Raw genomic sequence first — 20,466 nt, 5'->3', positions numbered from 1 at the left:
TTATCATCTAAGAATAAATCAATAACACCCCAACCCCTTTCCACTCCACCATCACTTCCCAGCCCTAATCTTTTCCTCTGCGTCTTTCCCCCCTCTTCCTATTGTGAAGCCTTGGGGATAAAATTGGAATATCACCTCCCAAAACGATAAGGGTGGATAATTTGAAGTGCATTTTAGATAACCATATCTATGTTCTTTTTATAAAAGTGGATGAATATGTTTGTTGAGGGTGATTTTGGAACGTTGAGTTGTGGGGGGTGGTACTATAGGAGGCGATGCTTTCAACTTTTGCATGAAGGTGGTAGATAATGTGATATATTTGTTTGGAGTTCAAGGGACTTAGTGGTTGTGGTTGTGGTGTGGCAAGTTGGTTAGAGTGCAGGTGTTTGGATGTGTGGTTCACTAGCTTGGTGAGGCGGGAAAGAGGAGGGACTTTGGAATGGATGTAGGTGGTTTCAGTAGGTGCTAATGTAGAAATGTTGGTGAATAATGGCGTGGACCATGGGGTCATTTTTGTTGGGGATGAAGGGGATGACATGGTTGCTTGTCAAGGGAAGACTTAGAGGGTTGTGGTTGTAGTATGAGTAAAGAGGGAGAGGGAGAGTCATAGGAAACTAAAACCTCTGTTGACCCAGCCAAGGCCAACCATTCCATGAGCTATTAATTGCTCTGCTCCGTGATAATCAAGTTTCATAAACCTTCAACTAAAAGTACTTGTTCATTTTTCGGCTAATTGACCCAAAGTTGCATAAGTTTCATATGCAAAATCCAATCTCCTCACTCATTTTTCCTCTCTTTCCTCTACATGTTTGTGTCTTCTACCCTCAATAGGAAGTGGAAGCTCCGCCGCAGACTATTCTCTCACCATCATCCATCGTCGGAACTGCAGTGAGCCTTGCTTATTTATGGCTACGCGATTTTCTGATGCTCAACCCCTCTCCTCTCTTCTCTTTCCTCTGTTTCGAGCTTGATTCGAGTTCGAGCTACGAGATCGGGCTTGGAGTTCGAGCTTGATTTGAGTTCGAGCTCGAGTTCAGAATTTCGAGTTCGAGTCGAGTTGAGTTTGATCTTTTCAAGCTCGCGAATTTTTGAGTCAGGTCGAGCTTGACTTCAAGTTTTCGAGTTCAAGTCAAGCTTAACTCAAGTATTCAAGTTCGAGTCAAGCTTAGCCAAAGTCGAGCTCGACTAGTATCATTTACACCCCTAGCCTTGCATTTGGTTCTGTCATCGTAGATTCTCCAATGTTGCTAGTCACAACCCACATGTTAGAGGGAAAAATGAAAAATGAAAGTTCTTTTTCCAGATTATGAATTGGGGTGTGGACATTAATATAACAATAAGAAACTAACATTCCGCCAACGATTTGTTCACAAGTTTAGTGCCTAATTACAGTGGCACCAAGAAGAATCGAAAAAGTCGAGCTTAACTCAAGTATTCAAGTTCGAGTCAAGCTTAGCCAAAGTCGAGCTCGACTAGTATCATTTACACCCCTAGCCTTGCATTTGGTTCCGTCATCGTAGATTCTCCAATGTTGCTAGTCACAACCCACATGTTAGAGGGAAAAATGAAAAATGAAAGTTCTTTTTCCATATTATGAATTGGGGTGTGGACATTAATATAATAATAAGAAACTAACATTCCGCCAACGATTTGTTCACAAGTTTAGTGCCTAATTACAGTGGCACCAAGAAGAATCGAAAAAGTCGAGCTTAACTCAAGTATTCAAGTTCGAGTCAAGCTTAGCCAAAGTCGAGCTCGACTAGTATCATTTACACCCCTAGCCTTGCATTTGGTTCCGTCGTCGTAGATTCTCCAATGTTGCTAGTCACAACCCACATGTTAGAGGGAAAAATGAAAAATGAAAGTTCTTTTTCCAGATTATGAATTGGGGTGTGGACATTAATATAATAATAAGAAACTAACATTCCGCCAACGATTTGTTCACAAGTTTAGTGCCTAATTACAGTGGCACCAAGAAGAATCGAAAAATTGAGTACCCTTTGGAAAATCCAAAAATGCAATGGTGCCATAAACAATTTCCCTAGATAGTTTCTCATGGAGAAAAAAAAAGAGGGTAGTTGCAAGCAAAAGTCGCTTATAAAAGGTACTCTCCGACAAATTTTCAGAATTAAAATGATTCAGAGCCAAATTCTATAGACAAATTAGATGTGCAAGTAGGCAACGACTATGATAATAATCAAAGACAATCACTCATTTTAAAAGACGAGAAAAATAATGTAACAAACTCGCGTGGCCAAAACACACCCCCAGTAAGGTTGGGCGACAAAAACAAGCGCAAATCAGGCATTCCATCACAATTGCAACCTTGACAGAATGATGACATAGTTGGTTATTTAGGGATTTGGGTCTGCAGCAAAAAGGTGACAGCGGATGTGGGTAGCTACGCTAAGAAGAGAGAGAATACCCTAGAGAGAGGAAATAGTACTAATGAGTAGTATAAATATCCCTGTATAGAATTTAGGAAAGGTATCCAGAAAAAAATTCTAATTCATTTGTATTGGGAGTGTGAAAGCCACTCGAAAGCTTTCTTTATTTTTCCTTTGCTTTAATGCAAAACCTCTCTGTTCTCTCCCATTATTCTCTGTGAGTCTGAGTTCAGCAAATATTCTTGCTTCTATACAAATAATTCAAAAGTTATCTGACTTCTAGACGGAAGGCCAAGAGGATAAATGCGCTCATAAAGGAGAGGCAGAAAGGTTAAAGTAGTGGGTGGTACCCAGGAATAAGAAGCAGCTCTGGTTGACTTTCAAGAGCACGTAATCACGTATAAATGAAAAAGTAGAAAGAGAAGAGGAAGGTCCGAGTTAAATAGAGAATGCAGTAGCTGAGGGAGGTATAATTGATTAGTCCTTCAATAATTGGATGAGGAATGGACAATGGTGGAAGAGCAGCGGAATTTCAGGAAATGGGGCCAGGGACATGAGGCAACTGGTAGATTTTCATTCTGCTAGTCCTTTTCCTATCAAGTAACATATTCAATATATAATTACAATATGATTACTTGAACACGCCTTGAGTCTAAGCCTTGTGCTTCAAAAGAATGAAGCCTGATGCCATGACATGCTTAAACACATTGCAAAAGCTGGTATTAAGCTTACTTTTCATCAGATCTGTTGATGCCATTGCATTGCTTGACGCTTTCCTGATAACTTGAATAATTTCATCTAGATTATCCAGCCCCACAATAATACCCTTGGCACAGAAACACACAAAAAAAAAAATCACACAAGATCGAATACCAGGAAACCACAAGAGAAACATCACATGATTTTACATTTCAAAAGTACCTCCACAATATGACATCTTCCCTGTGCTTGTGAAAGCTTGAAACGAGCACGCCTTTCAATTACTGAGCACCTAAAGTCGAGGAAAGCCTGCAAGTTAAAAATTTGAATAGATCTGAGAAGAGCTCAAAACCAGAAAATGCTATCAGTTTAATAGAGTGGCCAGTCATAGACATTGTCTGTTATGCATCAAAAGAAAGCGTAACTTAACCAACAGTACCAAGAACTATTCTCCTCCAACATCCAGGCCTCATTAGATGTCAATACGATCTTTTTATAGAGTCAAACATATGGTCAGGTAACCTTTTCAAAGTATACACTATTCATGTTCGTGAAAGTTTGTATCCTACAATTGAGATTCTGCATTACATTACTATTATAATACCAATTATTGTTGCTCCAATCTATGGGTGCCAAAGGCCATAATGATTCTAACCTTTGTTGTGCATTATACTGAGAGATATTTGAAGGAAAAATAACGTCAGATGTATTGTAAGACAGCAAAGAATAGCACAATCAATATACTAGAAAACTTTTCCTTAGAGCACCATTAACCATGATTGAAAATAAAGAATCATGAGATGATTGAGAAAAAAAGGGTCTTAATCACAATTGGAAAAAAGATCATGTGTTGAATGGGGTTGATTGGGGCAAAAAAATGGGATGGCGTGAGTGAAATGGTGATCAGGCGTGGGAGTGGGACCCACTGCCTGGTCAGCATTCCACTAATTTTTTTTGCCTCACCCAACAGCTCAACCCAAAATGCAGCGTTTTGCTGCTGGGTGAGGCAAAAAAATTAGTGGAATGTTGACCAGGCAATGGGTCCCACTCACACGCTGCAGCTGGCAGCTGACACGCATGATATTTGTCACGCACGCCAAGTGTCAGCTTGTTATGGGTTTTTTAAAATATAACCGTTGTAAATTTTACAACGGTTATATTTAAAAAAATATAAATCAAAAAAAAAAAAATATCAACGGTTCTTTTTTTTCGAGATCTATAAATAGAGACCCATTTTGCTATATTTTGGGCACACTTAGTTTTCTACATCTTCACTAATTTCTTCTCTTTGTTTTAACTCTTCTTCCATTGCTCTTTATTTTCAAATTCTTATAATAATGGATCCTAATCATCCTAATTATATAAGAATTCAACCCCAAAATCGCTCAAAAAACCAAATGCCTAGGCAACAAAATCGCTTAGTTAGCTCTCAAAATCAGTCAAATTATCAGCAACCTTCTCAAAATCAATCAAAATATCGTCAACCCTCTCAGACAAATACCAATCAAACGGGAGAAAATTCTCAAAATGCTTCTCCTCAATATGATAACCTCTACCATGAATCTCCATCTGAAAATGCCAACCTTTCATATCGTCAACTTGATCCTAATTATGGATTTTCTCAATACTAAGAAAATGCATCTCCGAACAATGATGTTGATGATGATGGTGGTGAATACGAAGAAGGTGGTGATGGTGTTGGTCAATACCATCAAGATGATGATTCTGATGATGATGAGTTTGTTCAGGGAACTAAATCATTTTCGCAATTACTATCAGGTAATCAATCTCAGCAACCGCCGCAAAGACAACCCGTTCAATCACAAAACCCACTTATCCCAGCAACAAGTTCTTGTGGTAAGAGGGCTTGGGATCAAGTTGAAGATGAACTCCTGGGCTCCGCATTTATGAACACTTCTCTTAATAAGGTGAGTGGGACGTACCAAAAGAAAAATGTCTTCTGGGGAAAAATTTGGGAAGCTTTCGAGGAAGGAAGAATAGCAAACCCAACAGAAATTGCTCCAAGAAATTCTGATATGGTGAAAGGTCGTTGGAGTAGACTTGCTCCACGGGTTTTAAGGTGGGCTGCATTTTATGATGAAGCTCTTGCAAGAAAGAAGAGTGGTCAAAACGATGATGATGTTCTGAGAGAAGCTCATGCATTGCATCGTAGGAAAAATGGTAGGTTCATCCTCAAACATGCTTGGAAAATGTTGAGGAAGTTTCGGAAATGGAGGTCAATAGTTATAAAATCAATGGAAAGTCCACGTGGTCGCCCCAAAGATCCACAAGAAAATGTTGATTCACCTGTAAGCGGAGGAACCGGTAAGAGGACAAGAGTTGATGGAAGCGACTCAATGCTCGAGACACCTACTAGTGCTAAAGGACGTGAAGTGGACCCACGTCCCTATGGTACTAAGAAAGCGAAGTCTAAGCTCAAAGAGGTGGATGGTCAGACAATTGAGTGTTTTACTACATTCTATGAAAGGCTTTGGATCCATTCAGAGGGTAGGAGTGTAGATGTTGAGAGAGAAGACAGAAAGATGGAGGTTCAAGCAAGGAAGGTTGCTGCAAAGGAGGCAGAAATAGCGTTGCAAACCAGGATGCAGAAAGTGCAAGAGTATCATAAGAACATGGATTTGCTACAAGCATTATATGGAAAGGAAAATCGAACAACATTTGAGGAAGGTGTGATTGAGACACTAACAACATGGTTGACGAATAATCCAATTTTTCAGTGATTTAGTTTAAATTTTAGTTTATGTTTTAGTTTAAATTTTAGTTTATGTTTTAGTTTGAATTTTAGTTTATGTTTTAGTTCAAATTTTAGTTTCTGTAAAAGTTAACATTTGTATGTTTAAGTTCACTTAATAAAAAAAAAGGTTTAAAAATGTACTTGTGTTAATTTTAAGCTTTACTTATTATATGAATTGACATATGTACTTGTGTTAATTTTAAGCTTTACTTATTATATGAATTGACATATGTACTTGTGTTAATTTTAAGCTTTACTTATTATATGAATTGACATATGAATACAACTTTTTACATGATTGTACTATTTTTTACATTATTGTTCTGCTTTCAACATTATTGTACAGATGATAGCACTATTGTTTTACTTTTTACATTATTGTACTGCTTTTATATATTATTGTACTACTTTTCACATTATTGTTATGCTTTTAACATTATTGTATCACATTATTGTACTGCATTTATGTATTATTGTTCTACTTTTTACATTATTTTACTTCCCCTTTACATTATTTTATGCTATATAACTCAAGGACCCTTGTTCACAATTTTCTCACACCAAACCCAAACACAATATTGTTCACCATTTTCTCACACCAAACTTAAACACAAGAATGAACCCCTTCAACTTCTCTCGTTCAAGTTCCTCTAGTTCTGATGAAAGAAGATCATCACGAGCAATAATTGATCAAGAAATAGATGATTTCTTGACCAATATTGTTCAACCACTTGCTCCAACTCTTATATCAAATGTAACTCCAACACCAAGGAATAGAAGAGCAAAAGTGACTCATGTTAATGAAATAGGTCATTCACGTCATAATCGAGGCAGGATGGAAGGTCATAGAAGATTGTTCAATGATTACTTTGCTGATCAACCAGTCTAATCAACCAGTCTTATCAACCAGTCTAATCAACCAGTTTATTTCGTCGAAGATTTCAAATGCAGCGACATGTCTTTGTTCGAATTATGGATAATGTCGTTGCAAGTGATGTATGGTTCACTCAAAAAAGAGATGCTACGGGTCAGTTAGGTTTATCGCCCCTACAAAATTGTATAGCGGCTATTCGAATGCTTGCCTACGGGGTAGCGGCGGATTCGCTTGACGAGTATGTGCGAATTAGTGAAAGTACAGCTCGAATAGCATTGATGAAATTTACGAAGGGGGTTATCACGAAATTTGGTGCGGAGTACTTGAAACGGCCTACTCCAGACAATTTGGCTAGACTACTCACATTCGGTGAAGAACGTGGATTTTCGGGCATGGTTGGTAGCATTGATTGTATGCATTGGGAATGGAAAATTTGTCCGACTGCATGGAAAGGACAATATCAAGGAAGAGCTGGTGTTGCTACTTTAGTTCTTGAATCTGTTGCTGATCGTGACTTATGGATATGGCATTCTTTCTTCAAGATACCAGGTTCGTGCAATGACCTAAATGTTCTTCACCGATCTCCTCTGTTTAGGGATATTTTAGAAGGTCGAGCACCCCCCGTGCAGTTTACGGTGAATGGTAACCAATATGATAAGGGTTGTTATCTCACTGATGGTATATATCCGAATTGGGCAACATTCATTCAATCAGTTACATGTCCTCATACTCTCAATGACAAGTTATTTGCTCAACACCAAGAAGGAGCTCGAAAAGATGTAGAGAGAGCATTTGGGGTGCTGCAATCTCGGTTTGCTATTGTTCGTAAACCATCCCTAGCATGGGATGAGGAAATTCTCAATGACATCATGTTGTCTTGCATTATCATGCACAACATGATTGTGGGAGATGAACGAGATACATATGCACACTACACAGATACTACCGAAATCAATACCAACACAAGTAATAATGGGGACGAATTTGAATATTATCATGATCGGATCGTAGATATCAACCAGTACATGGCCAATAGAGATGCAATTGAAGATCAACATGTGCATCATTCCTTGAAACGTGATTTGGTTGCCAATATATGGCACAAATTTGGTGGGAATGCTAATTAAGAGCATTTTATGTGTTTCTTTCTTAATTAAGTTTTATGTTTTTCGGTCTTAGTTAAGTTTCACGTACTTTTTTTCTTAATTAAGTCTGTAATTGTCGCACCTATGTAGCATTTTATATTTTGTTCTTAAAATTATATTAGAAATGCTAATTGTGTCTCATATCATTAAAAACGCTAACTAATTTCGTATTTAATTACTTAATGAAAATGCTAATTACATATGCTACGTATTAATAAAAGCTAATTATGTAGATAACTTAATTATTAAAATGATAATTATAATTTAAAATTTATTAATTTAATTAATTAATAATAAAATATCAATTAGTAATAAATATTTCATATCATTAAAAAGTAAATAACAAAAATATTGTATGATGGTGGTTGGGTGATGAGAGAGAAAAAGTAGTTAGGTAGGGTCAAAAAGTAAGAGAGAGAGGAAAAAGTAGTTGGGATGATTGAAAAATGGTTCATGGTTAAGGAGATGAGTGGGAATTGATTGTGGGATGTTATTTTTTAGAGAAAGAAAGTTAGAAAGAGAGTGGGATGATTGAATTTTTCACTCATGAGTAATGATGCTCTTATAGTTTATTTGCATGCAAAATGGTATGATTAATCATCTAGACAAAATAAATTTATACAGGCTCGCTATGTAAGTTACCGGAAAAAAGCTTGTTGCCTTGAAGAAAAAAACAAAACAACCACTTTTTGTATCGATCTTTTAATGAATTTCATTGATACTAACTTAACTACGATGTTTTAAAAAATCATTACAGATTATCTCGATTAAGGTAACTAGAAATAATATGAAATCAAAGATTGAAATGTAAATATTTTGAGTCTCGCTCACAGTTTTCCACTTCTCTTTCACGTCATTGTTTTGATCACGATAGAATTGTTGTTGCACTCATTCATAGTATTTACATACTAAACCTTTTTACGGGTCTTTTCATAAAAGCTTTTACAAGTCATACTAAACCTTTTGACGGGTCCTTTAGTTTAGAAGTTAAGGGTTTTTCAATTAGATAAATGTACTATGTTACTCAATTCGTTATAAAAGGCTCCCCAGTATGGACAAATATTGGAAAAGGTTGAGATCTCCTTAATAATCACGGTGGGTGGACTCTAGGGAATGGCGAGAATATTAAATTTTGGGGCGATAATTGGCTTGAATTATCAGATAGAGCAATCAAATAAAAAAATGTTTGACTATGTTATTGATGGAACTTTTTTAATTAGCATAACAATGGCCATCCCTGATTAATCGACAGAATTCGAAGCCTAACACCACCCCCCCCCCCCCCTTCTACTAATTCTAGAGATGACTTCCTATATCTAACCTTCTCGACCCACAAGGCTTTTCCTTAGCCTTGGCCTATGAGGCCTAATTTACATCTCCCATAAGTAATAACGTGGACTAGGCTTAATAAAGTATGTCTTCCAAAAATGTCTGGCATGACAAGCTTCCCCACAAAAAACATCTTTCGAGATCCATAACCTTGATTCGGCATGCTCAAAAAAAAAATTACACCTGCGAAGATTCCAACCATATTCTTCGTTACCATATGAATGCCAAAGAGGTTTGGTCTCTCACCCTGTGCTTAAACTCCCCCCCCCCCCAACCCAATATGGAATCTCTCACTGAATGGATTAAGCTAAATCTCACTCACAAAACTCAATTCGGAGGTGTAGATTGGAATTGGGACCATAATTTTCCTACCCTTTGTCATGAAATTCGGAAAAATCGAAATTCTTCATTTTCAAAGGCCCCAAACAAACTCATATCGTGCAATCCCTTCTCAATTTAGGGGTTTGCCAAGGTCTGGATTTGCAATCTACTCGTGCCAAATCAACAGCTTCCCCTACCTTGGTAATCAATCCGAGGCCCAACCTCAACCAAGATCATGATGGATTAATTATGCATGTCGGCGATTCTTTTAGCAAAGCCGATACCTCTAGCGGTTTGGGGGGTGTTATTCGCAATTATATAGGAGAATGGATAAGGGTTTCTGTAAACAACGGTATGCTACGGATCCCATAATGGCAGAACTTATGAGCATTCAAGAGGGCTGACTTTTACAGAAAGAGGTTTAAACTAAGTCAAAATATTCTCTAATTGCAAAATGACAGATGATATAATAGTTAATCGACCCCAAACCCCTAACATCTACTCTAATGTATTGGATGTTTGCAGGCTCATGTTTCAGAAGCTACGACATTGTGGACGAAATTTCAACAAGATTGTGGATGATTTTGCTTATGAATGTAGAAGCAATGATAGTTGCATGAAGGTAACTAGGATTTTCTCCTCCTCCTTATTATTGTTTTGAATATTATACTTTTAATGACTTGTGTACCATAACTACATGATATGATTATCCTTTTCCACCAACAAAAAGATATATACTATAAATAAAACTGAAACTCCACCGTGCAAATACAAAACTATGACTTATTACACTCCAATGCAATGTAATAAAGAGGATTATGGTGCAATGCTATGAAGTGACATAGCTATGGCAGACTAAACGAGTTGATTAGAAACTAAAGAAAAACTTTGGATTGATGATTGGAAAATTACAGAATAAAAAAATAACTTTAAAGCTTTCAAGAGGCTTGAAACTCTCCCAAAGAAACTAGATAAAACTCTTCACAATAATTTTCCATATCTTCCCTCTCTGATCTCCTCTTTTATTGAGAATCAGATTCTCTTAACCCTTCTCCCTCCTCTAACTATTTGTCTTGCTTCCCCTTCAAGCTAAACTAATCCACTAATTACATAATGCCTACACCATCCCTCCCTAGTGAGCTAGTTTATTGAATGCAATTGGTATTATACTTTGTTACTCAATCATGAAATTGATACAGCTGAGTCCATGATTTGGTATCCCTCTCTTTGTAGAGGGGCTAATAGGCAGCTATGATGCTTCCCTTCTTTCATCCCCCGATAAGTTTCTAATGAACTACAAAAATTCTACATGCGCCCAATTCAACATATTAAGTTATGGCTTGTTGGTCTACTTTGCATTATACACACTAAGGAAAAAGAAGACAAAACAGTAAATATAGAATCAAATTGTTACCTGAAGCAACTCGTTCAAGCCCATCTGCTTTGGTTGTCCATCAAGAATCCTGCACCATGTGGTGATGAATTATAATAAAATGGAGCCACTGAAAGAAAGTGATCTAGAAATTCGATTTATCAGAAATAAAATTTAAGTTATCAAAAGCAAACATAATGAGGGAGGTCACTTTGTATCTTCTTTCAAATTAGAAAAGAAATTCATTCAACAAGAAAAGGAAAAAAACAATGGGGTGACCAACAATCCAGCAAACTCAAGCAAAAAGAAGATCTCGAATAATCCATCGGAGGACAAACCGGAAGCTAAAGACACCACTTGATCCCACAAGAAAACCAGAAAAGACCAACTGACCCATAAAATCCTATCCTTCTGCTATATTTGAACCTACCATATAAAAAAAACAAAAAAGCAGCTAACCACAAACTTTTGTGTTCCTTGAGCTTCAGTAGCAGATACATGCAAAATGAAGTAGGTGTCCATGCACCCACTTGAGAATTCATATTTTTTTTTTAAAGGAACTCATTCAATTTATACTATTTGCTAGTAGCCTAGTGGTTAGTGTATAGATTTGGAGTTTGAAGGTCACTAATCAAGTCTTGGAGATCCATATATACTCTATCTCCACAATTAACAATTGAAAAAAGCCACATTTACTCTCAACTTATTTCTTACTTCGGCAGATTTTTTTGCAAAAAAAAATTGTACCAATTCAGAAAATTTTCTCAATCCGAATCTGATCCAAATAAGAGATTGCTGAACTTCAAGCAAGGGCATCCACCTTGAATCCTAAGGAAAGGGCTTGGAGACATAATCATCTTGACTCAGGAGATGTATACTATTTCACCGAATCCACATAGAAGAATGTTCATCTCTTACCGAAAACAAGTCATTTATGTATATTATCAAGGCTATAAAAATCCAGTGCAGTCCCCTTTTTGCTCTAGCAGATGAAAGCAGTAGAAGGAACAACCCAAGCATAAAAATACGTAAAAGTCTCTAACAGTTATGGATCAAATGCCATATCATAGTGCGAGAATAGTGCATGCTTGTCTATCTATCAGCAAACACAAGATTTACACGTGTAGGGTCCAAGCAACCAAAGTCATTCATCCGATAGAGATATGTTCCTACACACTATCCAACTGAATTTCCCTCCTTAAACCTGCAAGTGTGAGTCAAAGCAATGAAACCCTGGTTATTTCTGTATGATTATTGTCAAATGATCCAAAAAGATCACCATCAAGCAATAGTAGATTATAATATTATATTACTTTCAGAATCGTATGCAGTTGAACAACAAATCAGGAGCCAGGAGGGTTATTGAGCAACGATAAACCACTAGCACTCCGTCGTTAAAGTTCGTCAAGCAGGCCACGTGCCCACGTGGATTGGCAGGCAGCTTCACTCACGGTAATCTAATTATATCCTGAATTTTCAGAGCATAAAACCTAACCCTACCATGAAGTCATCAAGTCAATTTCATTTTTATGCTCAGTTCTCTGGTTTACTATCTATGCAGTAGAAGAAATTTGAGGAGAAACATCACCGGGATCCAGAGAGCACGAAGAAATTTAATAAAACTTACCCCACCATGTTGCAATTGAAGCTGGACTGAAGTGCAGTAAGACGGTACAAGTTATTTAAGACTATTAAGGGCTCAGCTCCCCGCTTCAACTGCAATAATGTTTTATATATGACAAAAATCAGTGAAGATTCAGCACGACAGCAATATGGCAAACATACAATAGATGCATCCTACGAACTTACACAAAAGCAATTACCTCAATTACTATGCGCATCCCAGAACGATCACTTTCATCACGGATGTCACTTATTCCTTCTAAATTCTGCATATATAAAATGGAGATGGATTGAATTAAAGAAATCACATGTTAGATTTGCACTGAAAATCTGCATATAATTGCATGACGTCCTCTTAGGAGCAACATGCGTATCAGACACTAAAACAGCCAGTTACAACTTCACATAGCACCAGGACATATGCAGCATTCCCATCCATGTTCATAAATTATCAGAATGTGATACCAACACATTTTTCAAAAATATAATATTGCCGTATTCAAAATCTCGAGACATTAAGTCTCATTATTTAACAGCCTCTTCGTCGTCCTCCACATTTGGTTCTTCCCTATTCAACTATTTCCAATTTCTCCTACTCCATATTTCAAAACAATACATATTGACTCCCATATGTCATATATTGACTGATATCTAAGAGCATGTTAGCTAATTAGCTTAAAGAAGAAATATTCAGCAAGCAGCGACTTTAAATTTAGAAAGTTCATTGTTTCACTGCTCCTTCATACCCAAAAAAATTGGGTCAGTAAACGAATATAGACTAGTTGAAGGTAGAATGACTTACATCTGGACCTTTCACATCCTACATTAGCAAAATTTGTATTATCATGTTATTTTTGTTGTACACCTAGACCTCCTAAACCTACCTATGGCCAATTACATGTTTTTGGGTGTAAGCTGTTATAGCTAGGGGTGATAATGAGCCTGACAAGCTCGCGAGCAGCTCGAGCTCGGCTCGGTCAAAGCTCGGCTCGTTGAAGCTCGGCTCGAGCTCGGGCTCGGCTCGAGACTTAAACGAGCCGAGCCGAGCTAGGCAAAGCTCGGCTCGTGAAGCTCGTGAGCAGCTCGTTTATTATTTTATATTAAAAAAAATATTTATATTAAAAAAATATTTTATATTAAAAAACTTTAATACTAATTTATATTTTAATTTAGATTACAAATTATATATTTTAATTTGTGATCCAACTTCACTTCTACTCCACTAGGCACTAAAGTCTCACATTGGTTAAGAAAACAAGGATCAACCTTATTTTCTTTATAAATAGCTGCTATTCCTTACTTCAACTTAAAGTTTAATTTTGTATCTCCTTGGTTGGAAAACAAAAACTATAATTTATTTTCTTCATAGAGGGAATGAAGTATAATTTTAAATAGTTGATTATTTAATACTTAAAATATTTGATAATTTTTTCTTTAGCAAAACATGGAGTCCCACATTGAAATTTTAACAATGCTAGGAGGGATTCCAAGTTATAAAAGCATATGTAAACAAAACCAGGGTATCATGAGTTTTTTTTTCTTAACAAAACAAGGAGTCCCACATTGAAATTTTAGCAATGCTAAGAGGGATTCCAAGTTATATAAGCTAAGCATATGTAGAATGAGTTTGTTTATCTTAAACAAAACATAAAGTTCCACATTGAAATGGGGATAGTGAGTTTGTTTTTCTTTAACAAACCATGAAGTCCCACATTGAAATCTTAGCAATGCTAAGAGGGAAATCAAGTTATAAAAGCATATGATGGGTGAGTGAACAAGTTCACCTACTTCGAGCCAAGCCGAGCTCATTAGTCGAGCCTAAGCGAGCTCGCGAGCCGAACCTAAACGAGCTCGCGAGCCGAGCCTAAACGAGCTCGCGAGCCGAGCTTGAGCCCCAAAATTCCATCACGAGCCGAGCTCGGCTCTCCCAAGCTCGGCGAGCTCACGAGCCGAGCCGAGCCTGGAAAATTTTAAACGAGCTCGAGCCGAGCCCAGTGCTATTCGGGCTCGGCTCGCTCGATAAGCACCCCTAGTTATAGCCACTAGCCAGAACAAGTGCTTGTACTCTCATATTAGCAAAATTCTAACAATAATGATTGCCATTGAAGAACCAATAATTAAGGCCTAAATAAATTGGACTCGGGTGATGGTACTTATCCAGTAAGTTCCATAACTATGTGTTACACTCGGCTAGTTTACAGATTTTCCCGTTAAAAAGTGTCAAGTGTCCAAAGTCCAAACCCAAGTCTCAAGGACCTAACATGGGTACTCAAGATAACATGAAAAATCTGAGTAACATCTATTGAGATAATAAATAGACATGGTTAATAAAAATGAAACCACTATTCAACCGATTCCACAATTAGGCACTCAACCAATGCAGGAATGCTCCAATAACTTGAATGGATTGATAGACTGGACCACGATCTTCTTTCATTCCAATTGTTCAAATGCTTTCCCTTGAAAGCGAGTCACAAGACTATCCCAATCAATCTTAGATTCACCCAGGAGTTGCTATATCATACAAAGGCATCCCCTTCGAGTGGTCAAATTAGGATATCCTTCGTATTTTTCGATCAAATCAACTATTCATTCACTTAAAAGAGCATAAAAACCCTTATTTATTCCCAAGGACGAAATATAACTTAACAAAGAATGGAAAGCAGCTTTTCAATTGAATTGGAAGACGCAAAGAGGAAGCTCGTGGGTCGTATGATTAAGAAAAAGAAAAGAAAAGATCTCTCCTCAGAAGACAATACGCGGAGGCAAGCAGGAATTCCCTTAAAGCAAGAAAAAAGATAACTATACGAGAGAATTAGAATTAGTCTCTTGAGAACTGACTTAAAGGTACAGACCCCTCCTTGTGTTCAAACCAGTCATTAATGGTTGGCTTAATTGGTATCCTTTGGGTACTCTGCTTATCGTGGGTCTTGGTAAGTACATGACAGACCAAAGGCCTGCGCTGGCAAAATAGAAGATTCAACAACACTTTGATGATTGAGTTGTTGATCCTGTTATGAACAAGCTTTTCTAAAACTATTCTATTCTACCAAGGATAATTGTTGAAGTGTGATGATGCAACCACCAAACCCAAAGGGAAGCCTTAACATCTCGACCACAACATTTTGGAAACTGTTCATAAGTGCGGCTTTCACATCAAGCTCTAGAGTTGTAATAACGGTTGACCGCTGCCTCTAGATGCTTATAAGAATATTCCCCTCCACTTCATAATAAGTCTTTGATTAATTTCTTTTAGTCAAAAATATAAGTCATTTTACAATTCCACTTCAACAATAGAATGTCACTCTATAATATCAATATAACAATATAGGTCATTTGTATTATCAATAAAATACTATATGCTACTCTATAATGCAATTTTACCAAAATTTAGTGGGTCCCCAGCAATGTTGCAACCCCTTCTGTAGCATCAAATTGTATCCCTTGAAGGTTGGGTGCTATGTAATCAACAGGCCACAAGAGAAGGTTAGAGAAGGTTGGGCTTGATAGTCTTAATTTCAGTTAATTAGCATCCGCTTGTGCGAATGGTCAATCCTTAATGGCCATCCAGAAAATTTGTACAAAAAATCTATGCAAGCACTTATATGCAACTGTAGGACACTAGGATACAAGAACTTGAAAATAGTAGTAGTACAAATGCATGAACATATGGCAAAACCATCCATCAAAGTAAATTGTACTTTGTACAAATTCTTAAATTTAAGGTCATAAAAACTTGCAGTAACATATTGCAAAGGAAAGCGGTACCTTATTTTCTACATGTTCAGCTATCTTCTCAACTAGGGTGGCTTTGTTTGTCTGGTATGGAATCTGTTTCATCACGAATAACATGAAAGGACAATATTTGTGAAATCGTTCCAAGAGAAAAGGAAAGAAAGACCAGAGGAAGCTATAAGGTGTAAATGCAGACCTCCTTTATAATAATAGCTGTACGTTTAGTTCTAGAATCAAGCAATTCTATTTCAGTCTTTCCTCTTATGACAATGCGTCCTCGACCAGTCCGGTATGCCTCAAGGATCCTAGAAAAGTTGATGAGCATTAGAAAGGAGTCCAGGTTCTAAACTAAATACTTCCTCTGTTTCTCAATAAGTGACACACTTCCCTTATATAAAAATGTCAAGATATGTGACACCAAGCTTGAAATGGCAAAAAAAAAAAAAAATCATGCCACTATAAAAGTAGGAGGGGGCCACTACTTTTTTGGTTCACTCCTTTAATTACCTGACTCCATTGTGGTCCCAACTTTCTCTAGCTAGTTGGTTTTGCCCCACTTTCTCTATGTTTCACTTATTTTAAACAAAGGAAATTAGAAAGAAAATTTAAATTAAAAAACAAGAGAAATTCTAGATGGTGACCGTGTTTTGCAAAATTCTAGATAGTGGAAATTTTATTTTTTTTAATTCTAGATGATGACTCTTCACTTTGTATAAAGTAACTTCCATGACCTTTCAAAAATTTCCTTAACAAACATTCTTAAATTAATTTTTAAAAAAAAAGGTTTTTTACACAAAAAAATCCCCTTTCTCTAAATGTTTCCAATGTGGTGGGATCTTTTTCTTATGCTCAAATTCACCACTAAACTTTGATTAAACAAGAAATTAGCAAATATGAGAAATGAGTTCACAAAAGTTACTTTATACAAAATTAAGGTTACAAAGTTACTTTATACACTTTATTAATGGAACTTAGATAGTAGTTTTCTTGATATAACTTCGATTAAGCCTTTTTTCTCTTAATTAGATAACAATTTATTAATGGAATTTAAAAGTATAAGGTCACACAGCTTACTTTATACAAAGTGAAGGATCACCATCTAATATCCAAAAGTACATTCCACCATTAAACAAGGGGTCACCGTCTAGAATTTCCCAAAAAACAATTGATACATCTACAAAAATACGAGGTCACCATCTAGTATTTTCCAACTAAACAAGCTCCATTTCCATAATCACAAAAGTCCATTGAACATGAAATCCGACTTAAATTCGTTTTATCACAAAGCAACTGAACAGCAGATCTACAAAATGGAGTCAGGTGTTTTGTCTGTTAGCATACTATTATGATGTGGAAATATAAAAGATGAAAACAAGCTTACCCGAGATTACCCATTATCAGACCTCCAGTAGGAAAGTCAGGTGCTGGCATGAATTCCAACAGCTCCTGAAGCTATAACAAAAGCCAAAAAATATGAGTACACAAAAAAATGAAAGCAGATTTTTAGTTGTTTATTCATATATATGTCAATTAGGGAAAAATAAATCGACCGTGTACATCACTGTGATCACAAGTCCAAAGAACTACCCAAATGTACAGAATATACCAACAAGAAACATGACTTCTCAAGTGACAATGTGATTCTCTATATCATATCCCCACCGGCATATATGCAAAAGAACAGTAGCTGAAGCAGATACACACACCATCTTCCAGCAAAATTTGACATGAATGGCAGAGAGATAAGCCCATTAAGTACCAAATGCACATGAGATCAAAAGAACTGCATGAGATACTCAGAACAAATAACTTTGTACATCTCTTTGGAAGTTTTTACTTTCTATATCCTCTTTTTTCCTCTACATGGCATTTGGGATGGCAGCATAAGAAAAGGTTTTCATAAGATAACAACTAACAAATTAGCATTGAGGCATAGGAAGATATACGAATAGCATGTAAATCCAATGAACAATATACTATATTCATATCCATGAAATTCTTTTTTTACTCTTTAATTAAAATAGACAAACAACAATAGGAAAAGTTAACTTTCATAACTGCCCATCAATTTGAACCTAAAGAAGCAAAGCATTCATTACCATGACCAATAAAAATCCATAAATTCTAGCACATCAAATGAAGATTTTGAAAATTGTAAGTACATAAAATTCCTAAACCCTTGCATATTCAAGCCATCTTCCTAGTATCCTACACAATTCCCTTCGATCCATATGCAATTCCATGACATCCTCACTTATGGACAACGATGATTTTCTTTCAAGTAATTCTAAGTTTCAGGATACAATATGCTGCCATGGTTCAAAATGTCAGATTTGATCAAGAATGCAGTAACAGTCGAGGAGCCTCTTTCGCGGGCAAACAGGATGTTTGCGGTTCTTGCTGCTAAATATTGTGGTGGGAATAAGCTCATATATCTTTACAATGTGGGCAGTAATGCGACCGATATAAAGTACCATGTGTGCTGCTCTCAACGAGCCAGGAAATTGATTTGTGAATAAGCTAGAAAATCTGTCTTTGCTCAAGTTCAAGAAGAGTTGACAGTAAATAAATAGCAGAAGTATTAAGCTGCTACTTGAAAGGGGGGGAGGGAGATAAAGTAATCAAATATTTGAACTAAAGCACTACAAAAAAGAGAAACTAATATGTAAGAGCAGGTGATGAACTATGAACTTCCTATAAATTCCCCAAATAAGATCCAAAAGGTGAAGTGGGAGCATCAGAGAGTTATAGGCTTACAGCCTATATTGGAGCATCTCCAAGAAATTGGAGAATAAGGGGGAAAGAAATTTTCTTTTCCCCAGAAGATATTGTTTGCATTTTAGACATTCACAGTATTGCATCAAGGATCAAACTAGAGGTATTATTATCAAAAATATAAGACTTGAGGAGTTAACCTACTGTAGCTTCTGGATTATGAATCAATGCAGACAGTGCGTCAACCAACTCTCCAAGATTATGAGGAGGAATATTTGTCGCCATTCCTACCTAGATATAAAACAATAGTATTATTGTTCGGGCTCTTGACACAAAATAAAATAGGCCACATACTGAAGAAAGAAATGGTGAGTAGAAGAGAGAAGACTAAAAACATTAATAAGAACTCAATATCAATAATACCGCAATTCCAGAAGAGCCATTCAGCAACAAATTTGGTATACGAGCAGGGAGAAGTGATGGTTCTTTTTGTGAGTTATCGAAGTTAGGAGCAAAATCTACCTGTATCATAAACATTAGTTCTATAAAAAAACATATAAATGCCTAGAACTTGGAATAGACTATAGACTATAGAGTGCTTCCATCTAGAACTTACTGTGTCTAGCTCCAAATCAGCCAATAGCATTGCTTCGGTTAATGGCTGCAAATTTTAATAAAGCAAATGAGTTATACCTATATGCTTAGCAGCATTGAATCATAGAACTAAACCCAAATGGGAAGAATGATCCATAGTGGTAAAGCACAATACATAATGATACAGAAATTTACTTCTAGTCTACATTCTGTGTAACGCATTGCAGCTGGAGGATCAGCATCAATTGAGCCAAAATTTCCATGTCCTTGAATGAGCGGGCTCCTTAATGAGAAATCCTTCAAAATAGCACACAAATTTCCAATTGATACTTGAGTTATCTCAGTACTTTTAAGTTTTGAAAAGGATTATGTGCAGCCAATGGTGGATTGGTGGTTCATCATATCATGATTCATGAAGACTATTGAACAAAACATAATGATGACAGACATCGTTTCTTCAAACAGGTAAGAAGTGGTAACTATTAAGTGGCTCAAGATATACATAAAAACAGCAGGAATAACTCAAAAGCAGGAAGTATAAACATTCCAAACTGGTGCTCTGTGACAAATTGGTATGCAGTTAGACAATCTTTATATAAAGAAAAGATATACATAATAGATGTAAAGCCACTGCCAATTAAAGTTGAAAGAGCTTCAGATCAAGCTGTCCAAGATCCCTTCAAGAATGATTAGTTTCTTAGCTAAAGGCATGAATAATGAAAGTAATTAAAATAAATAAATAACCTATCAAAAGCCTAGTCTTGATAATATACACTTTACAATTTTCCAAAGACTACATGGAACAGATTGGGAGGAAGCATCATCCTTGCTCTTCAAAACCAAAACATAAGCACACCATAAGTGTAACTAAAGAGCCAAAACCTGCATGACACTACTCCCTACACCCACTGAAGAAA

The 20,466-nt window shown here is 36.5% G+C and overlaps 1 protein-coding gene across 1 annotated transcript in view; it reads right to left on the bottom strand.

Annotated features, from left to right (window-relative positions):
- Positions 1 to 20,466, bottom strand: part of LOC104883791 (DNA gyrase subunit A, chloroplastic/mitochondrial) — a 29,509-nt gene that overhangs the window by 6,737 nt on the left and 2,306 nt on the right. The window contains exons 4-15 of the mRNA XM_010668354.4: positions 19,745 to 19,846; positions 19,572 to 19,616; positions 19,379 to 19,477; positions 19,160 to 19,246; positions 17,622 to 17,692; positions 16,437 to 16,545; positions 16,274 to 16,336; positions 12,706 to 12,771; positions 12,510 to 12,598; positions 10,925 to 10,973; positions 3,309 to 3,395; positions 3,120 to 3,213 (exon numbers count right to left, since the gene is read on the bottom strand). Of these exons, the coding sequence (XP_010666656.2) occupies positions 3,120 to 3,213; positions 3,309 to 3,395; positions 10,925 to 10,973; positions 12,510 to 12,598; positions 12,706 to 12,771; positions 16,274 to 16,336; positions 16,437 to 16,545; positions 17,622 to 17,692; positions 19,160 to 19,246; positions 19,379 to 19,477; positions 19,572 to 19,616; positions 19,745 to 19,846 (961 nt within the window). The remainder of the gene's footprint in view (positions 1 to 3,119; positions 3,214 to 3,308; positions 3,396 to 10,924; positions 10,974 to 12,509; positions 12,599 to 12,705; positions 12,772 to 16,273; positions 16,337 to 16,436; positions 16,546 to 17,621; positions 17,693 to 19,159; positions 19,247 to 19,378; positions 19,478 to 19,571; positions 19,617 to 19,744; positions 19,847 to 20,466) is intronic.

The sequence above is a fragment of the Beta vulgaris genome, chromosome 4 (genome assembly GCF_026745355.1).
Source record: "Beta vulgaris subsp. vulgaris cultivar EL10 chromosome 4, EL10.2, whole genome shotgun sequence".
NCBI lineage: Eukaryota > Viridiplantae > Streptophyta > Magnoliopsida > Caryophyllales > Amaranthaceae > Beta > Beta vulgaris.
The sequence above is the reverse complement of the archived record's forward strand: the minus strand, read 5'-3'. Positions and strand labels throughout refer to the sequence as shown.